At 50.7% G+C, this 6,792-nt stretch overlaps 1 protein-coding gene across 2 annotated transcripts in view; it reads left to right on the plus strand.

Moving 5' to 3' along the window:
• PADI2 (peptidyl arginine deiminase 2) overlaps positions 1-6,401 on the plus strand; it is a 44,308-nt gene extending 37,907 nt beyond the window's left edge. For both annotated transcript variants that reach the window (XM_084787955.1, XM_084787954.1), the window contains 3 exons: positions 505-590; positions 2,961-3,089; positions 3,474-6,401. In XM_084787955.1, coding sequence (XP_084644081.1) covers positions 505-590; positions 2,961-3,089; positions 3,474-3,707 — 449 coding nt within the window. In that variant the 3' untranslated portion in view covers positions 3,708-6,401. The remainder of the gene's footprint in view (positions 1-504; positions 591-2,960; positions 3,090-3,473) is intronic.
• Positions 6,402-6,792: the final 391 nt, after the last annotated feature.

The following is a 6,792-nucleotide window of genomic DNA, read 5'->3' on the forward strand; positions in this document are numbered from 1 at the left end:
TATTCCGAACTTATTAACCGAGAGTACCTCACTTATAACCCGACTAACTTAAACAATAGGAAAAGGAGATTAAAGAATATAATAATGAAAGCGTAAGGATATCAGTTCTGAGGAACGATTCTCCTGGCATAATCAGCAGGATTTCTTCTGCTGGAACCTGGAGACCAGAACCTGGAACCTCAGCTGGAGCCTGGAGCCCCAAACCTTCTCTTGAGCATTTCTCTCTAGGAGCATCTCGAAGTGGAGCGATGAACAGCCAAAACTATCCCAAGTCTCCAAAGGCCCCACCTCCTGTTTTTGGCTCACATTTATATCTCCTCTCAGAATTTGTTCAAGGATGTTTTTCAGCTGGTTAACCAATTTCCCCCACACGGTGGTTTGACTTCTAAGGGGATAAACTTGTGCTCTTTCACAAGTCTTTTTTACATCCCACACTTGTGATCTAAACAAAAAACATGTTTCTCTCTCCTTCAATCCTCTGACCTCCCCCCCCACCCCCAACAGGCCTGGGGGGCATGAGCAGCAAACGCATCACCATCAACAAGATCCTGTCCAACGAGAGCCTCACGCAAGAAAACCAGTACTTTCAGGTGAGGGGGTGAGGGGTGGGACAGCAGGGTCCAGGCACACGTCTGCCTGTCTTGGCAGAGGCTGATTCTATGGAGAAAGGTCAGGGGCTTGGGGCTTCTGGCCCACAGAGGCCTCAAGGAGCACCGGATGCATCTGCTTGCTCTGCTCCTGCGCCAACAGGGCTAGGGGGCTCAAGGAGCTCCGAGCCCCGCAGGAGACTTGGGAAAGCAATTGTACTTACAGGTCTAGAGCACACTGAGTTCTACTAGACAAGAGCTTAGAGAAGATGCTCCAGTTAAAATGAGACTAAAGCTTCGGACTTGCTGTCCAGGCCAAAACTGACCTGAACCAACCCCTCACTCTGGAATCATAGCAGTCCACACATCCCTGAAGAAAGAGTTCTATGCAGGCATGACACTCTGAGTGCTTGAGTCTTTAAGGTTGCACTAGAAATGAAACCCCAGGCCCAGGAGACACAGCTCTGTTTGGTAGAACACTTGCTTTGACAGAGAGAAAGCCTAGGATTCAATTCCCAGCACCGCACCAACTGGTTAAGATGACCTCTGGGTTACGACAGAGACAAGTAGATCTCTATGAGTTTGAGTCTGGTCTACATAGAGTTCCAAGACCAACCAGAGCTACATAGAGAAACTCTGTCTTGAAAAACAAGCAGTTGGGCACAGTGGCGCATGCCTGTAATCCCAGCACTCAGGGAGGCGCAGGAAGGTGGAGCTTTGTGAGTCCAGGACAGCCAGAGCTACATAGAGAAAGTCTGTCTTGAAAAACAAACAAACAAACAAACAAACAAAGCAGAACTGATTGAAAGAAAATGGCCCCTTTGCTCATAAGAGTGCTGGATTTCTGAGTCACTTTAAAGAGACAGGCAAAAAGTAGACCGGAGCCTGGCCTCAGCAGACTGGACAGTTTATTTAAAACAGTAAGGGGCAGACACAGGAGAGGGGTGTCTGCCAAAGGGGAAGCTGGTACTTGGGGTTTATTTATGAGGTTGGGGAAGTGGGGCATTACGTGCAACTTCTGAGGCTACATGCAAACCCCAAAGCGTCTCTTTCCTGGAGTTGTTTGTCCAGACAAGGCCATTGTACCTTTTGAACCGATCTTGCCCTGGCTATCATGATATGGGTCATAGTGGGCAACTGAGTCAGGCAAAGGCAGGGAGGGGGGGAGGGGCTGGGTCAGGATCTGGCAGAGTTTCCTCAAAGTTTGGGTCAACACGAAGCCCTATGGTGGTATGGACTTCAGGCACAGGCTGATCAGGGTCCAGCTCTGCACGCTGTGTGTCAGTCGTGACAGGCAGGTGCCCTCATGGCTGCAGAAGTTCAAAGCCTCACTTACATTCCGCCACACCATCCTCAAAAACAGGAGCTCGCATCTCACTCTGACCCAAATGACCCTGAACTGATGACTGTGGACAAGGAGTTTCTAAGCGTCAATTTGCTTAATCCTGAGTCACTGTAAACTCCTGGGTTAACCACGGAGGTGGGTGGGAGTGGCAAGGGACCACCAATCAGCTCTCACCTGAAGTCAGAGACCCTGGGGTGGGGTGGAGGGACACTGAAGCTGAGCCAAATGCATCATTGGCTACCTAGATGCTGACCTCTGACTATCCCTCCATGAGAAACAAAGACACAGACCCGCACCCTCTGTAATAAGATCTCCGGAGAAGCAGACTATCAAAAGCCAGGCAGTTTATCTTACAGCTTTGCAAAGCCCAGACAGCAGGTGCGGTGATTGACAGCGCAGGCTGGGCCCCTGCCCGCTTTCCTCATTAGCTGAGTAAGCAGGAGGGCACAGTCCCATAGCGTCACCTGGGTCTCTGCCACTTCAGTTGGCCTGGTTTTCAGCGAGGACTGTGCTGAATTCAGCCTGTTTTACGCCCTGGTTATGTTTACAGTCGTCAGTTCCGTGACTGTCACGTCTGCCGGTTGGTTGTTGGGCAAGCTCAGCTGCCAGCAATTTTCTACTGTAAAGTTTAAGTTTGTGGGGACGGATAGGCTAACAGCGCTTGGGGTGTAGCTAGACTAGCAGGCATTAGCAGGTATCTAGTGTTTTCTGTTCATTTGTACCTAAGCCTCAAACCACTTTTGAAATTGGACCATTAAGCCAGGCAGGTGGATCTCAATGAGTTCAGAGCCAGCCTGGTCTATATAGAGAGTTTTAGGATAATCAGGGCTACATAGAGAGACCCTATCTAAAAAAAAAACAAAAACAAAACAAAAAAAACAACGATTTACTACTGTCCCTTAGCCGTGGTGGAGGGACACTGGAGAGGTGACAGGGTTACCAGCTATACATAGAAAGTCAGAGAGGCAGAGGCAAGGTGGCCCGTGTGTGTCCCCTGACCTCTGCATTTCCTCTTTTCCCTCCTCCAGCGCTGCCTGGACTGGAACCGTGACATCCTTAAGAGGGAGCTGGCCCTGACTGAGAGGGACATCATTGACCTGCCTGCTCTGTTCAAGATGGATGAAGGCCACCAGGCCAGGGCTTTCTTCCCTAACATGGTGAGTCCCTTTAGCCCCAGCGCTTCTTGCCACACCCAGCAGGGTGCAGCCAGCTCCAGAACGGCCCAGCTGAGTCACTGTGTGACCTTAGCCCTGGCACTTGGCCTCTCTGAGAGCCTCCATTCCCTGTTAGGGGTGATATGCTTAACCCGGATCTCTCGCGAGATGTCCCCCTGACCGACCCTTTACTTTAACACACAGGAAAGTACTTTGGAAAAATGTCACAGCACAAACCAGGCTTAGATCAAAATCTGTGCCTCGGTTTCCCCACCTCTAAAAGAGGATCCTGATAACCTTTCCTACATAGGACTATAACAGGGTCCGAGGGGCTTGACACCCACACGCAAACAGTGGCTGCTCCCTAAACACGTGCTCCCCTCCCAGGTAAACATGATCGTGCTGGACAAGGACCTGGGCATCCCCAAGCCTTTCGGGCCCCAGGTGGAGGAGGAATGCTGCCTAGAGACACACGTTCGAGGCCTGCTGGAGCCCCTGGGCTTTACCTGCACTTTCATCGACGACATCTCCGCCTACCACAAGTTCCTGGGAGAGGTTCACTGTGGCACCAATGTCCGCAGGAAGCCCTTCACCTTCAAGTGGTGGCACATGGTGCCCTGACTGGCAGGGGCCCTGGCCCTCCCTCCTCCCCTCTGATCTCCAGGCCCTTCCTGTGCCCCCAAGTCCTTCCCCTTCAAGAAGTGGGTGGGCTTGGAGGTATTTGTGCCTTGCTGTCCCTGGAGAAGGCCTCAGTGTCCACTGAAGCCACCCCCAGTAAGCCCAACCGCTGCCCCCTACCCCCCACTGAAGATAGCTGGACATGTGGCTAGTGTGCAGAGCTCTGGCGGGGAAAGCCAGACCTCAACAACTCATGTAGTCGGACCGTCCCCCAAGAATCCTCAGCCTCTATTGCAGATCGGAATGCGGGAGAGAGAAAGGAGCTCTGAGACCATTGGTTCTCCCAGCACCGTGTTCTGATGCTCAAGGTAGACCAGGAGGCCCGGGAGCAGGGCCCTGGTATACCTCAAACGGTACTGTCATCTCAAATTCTCCTCCCCCGGGGCCTCCTCCTGGCGGCTCCCTCCAACCATTCATTCCTTATCTTTCCTCCTCTCTCAGCTTCCTATACAAACCGAGTCCCCACTCCCTGAGGGTCCAATTGTTCAGCTTAGAATCTTCCAGAAGTAGATCTTAGCAGAGGAGAGTTTTCTTCACTCTCTGTGGATGCCGGCTGCCCACCTTTGTGGGGGCAGGGGACGGTGTGGGTGGGATGGTTCTTTTCCAAGACTAGCATCCATCCGTGGTCCAAAGTTCAGTGTATACAGATGCCCCTACCTGTCAACACTATTCCTTCTCTCTTGCCTGATCCTCGATTCTCTGGCCAGTCCATGGGCCCCTCTTCCCACCATCCTTTCTTTTCAGGACACTGCCCCTCCAGACAGCTACACAGTTTCTTTGCCACCAGCCAGATTCAGGCCTCTCCAGAGCTGAGAAACAACCTATCCTTCTTCTTGGCTGTTAGACCCAATGCCCAAGGATGCTGGCCAGGCTCCAGCCTCAGTGATCAGTTCCCAGCTAGCTACTGGTCCAGAGGTAGCATTCCCCAACACACTTTCCAAAGGCCTTCCATTCAGATACATGCAAATTTATCCCCCTGCTTCAAGTAGAAAGGCCCCCAGGAGCTGTAGAAACAGCTTAGCAATTAAGAGTTCTTGCTGCTCAGATGGGCATAGTGGTGCACGCCTTTAATCCCAGCACTCGGGAGACAGAGGCAGGCAGATCTCTGTGAGTTCGAGGCCAGCCTGGTCTACAAAGTGAGTCCAGGACAGTCAAGGCTATACAGGGAAACCCTGTCTCGAAAAACCAAAAAAAAAAAAAAAAAAAAGTTCTTGTTGCTCATGACGAGGAGACAAGTTCGGTTCCCAATATCCACAACTTCTGTAGCTCAGATCCAGAGGGTCTAGTCCCCCTTTCTGGTCCCTGAAGGTCCTACAAACATGCACACATACCCATACACATAAATAATTTTTTTAAGAGTCTGGAGAAATAGCCCAGTGGTTAAGAGCACTTGCTGCTCTTGCAGAGGACCAGGGTTCAAGTCTCAGCATCCAAGTGGTGGCTCACAATCACCTCCAACTCTACTTCCAGGGCATCCAATGTTCTCTTCTGACCTCCATGGGCTTGTGTACACAGATGGTACACATACATACACTCAGACGCGCGCGTGCACGCACACACATGCACACACGCACGCACGCACATACAAGTAAAAGAAACAATACTTAAAAAATAAAAAGTGTAAATAAAGAAGGCCCTTTAAGGCCAAGAAGATAGGAAATATTAATTCTACTTTGAAGGGCTACACGGTCCCAGCGTATAACCAAAGAAAGGGCTACAGACCTACATTCTTAGGGGAACAGGCTTTTTCACCTTGGCGTAGTTCCTCAGCCGTGCCTCAGCACTGCTTGTATGCTACTGAGCGATAGGCTCAGAGCCTGGGCTCTGACAACACTCGGCTTGTCCCCAGCCAACAAAATCCATCTTTAAACAGCCACCCTTCGCCCTTGCTGTGGTGGGCTCTTTCAAAGTGCTACCCAGTAGATTAAAAAAGCTCTCGGGACACCGGTCACTGCCTTTAAGACGTGGACGTGCGTCTTCTACAAACCCCCCTTCCCATTCGGTTCCAGCTACAGCTCCATGCCAGGTCAGGCCCCAGAGCCTTCAAAGCTGTCCCGCTGTGTCTGGGGACAGTGGCTCCTGTCCTTGAGGATAAAGCCCCAAATCCTGTGTCCTGTCCCAGAACAGGAAACGCATGCCCCTCTCTGAGATGTGGGGTTTGTTGTGTGTGGAGTTCGGTTAAAGTGGCTTTATGGCTTTTATTTTTATCTACAGTAAGAGGAAGTGAGCACCTCCCACATGGAGGCTGCTTGTCTTTGTAGATTGTGTTACAGTTCTTTCTGGTGGCTTTGGTTGTTTCAGAAATTTCTGGAGCTCCAGGACTCAGGCACTGCCTGTCCCGTGTCACTTACCCACCCAGTGTGACTCCCCCGAGTGTGGATACCTCACCCCCAGTGGACTCCTTGCTCTTCCCCGCCTCCACTTTCTTTAACATAGGCCTAGATGCTTCTGGGCTGCACCAGTTCCTGTTTCAGTGTCGATTTTGAAATGTTCTGTGAAGGGCAGAGAGATGGCATGAAGGTGGCGAGAAGCAGGCAGTTTCAACTTCCTGGAAAAGAAGCCAAGATGGAGACTGAAAAGTGTTTGTGGAAGAGCCAAAATAAAGAGCAATAAAATAAAATGTCCAAGGGGAAGTTATGTGGCTCTGGGTGTGATATTCTTTGTGGCTTCCTAGACATGGTGCCAGAGATTTGGGTCACATGTGGCCCCTTGTGGTCAAGAAGCTCCTACTGTTCTGAGCATAAGTTTTTGTTGTTGTTTTTTGGTTTTTTGGTTTTTTGGGGTTTATTTGTTGTTGTTGTTGTTTTGGTTTGGTTTTTTTTTGTTTTTTTTTTGTTTTGGTTTTTCGAGACAAGATCTCTCTGTGTTAGCCTTGGCTGTCCTGGACTCACTTTGTAGACCAGGCTGGCCTCGAACTCACAGCGATCCACCTGCCTCTGCCTCCCGAGTGCTGGGATTACAGGCGTGCGCCACCACGCCCAGCTGAGCATAAGTTTTTGATCTTCAGCAAACTCATGAAAGGACCTGG

The sequence above is a fragment of the Acomys minous genome (assembly GCF_964271855.1).
Source record: "Acomys minous genome assembly, chromosome: 6".
Classification (NCBI taxonomy): domain Eukaryota; kingdom Metazoa; phylum Chordata; class Mammalia; order Rodentia; family Muridae; genus Acomys; species Acomys minous.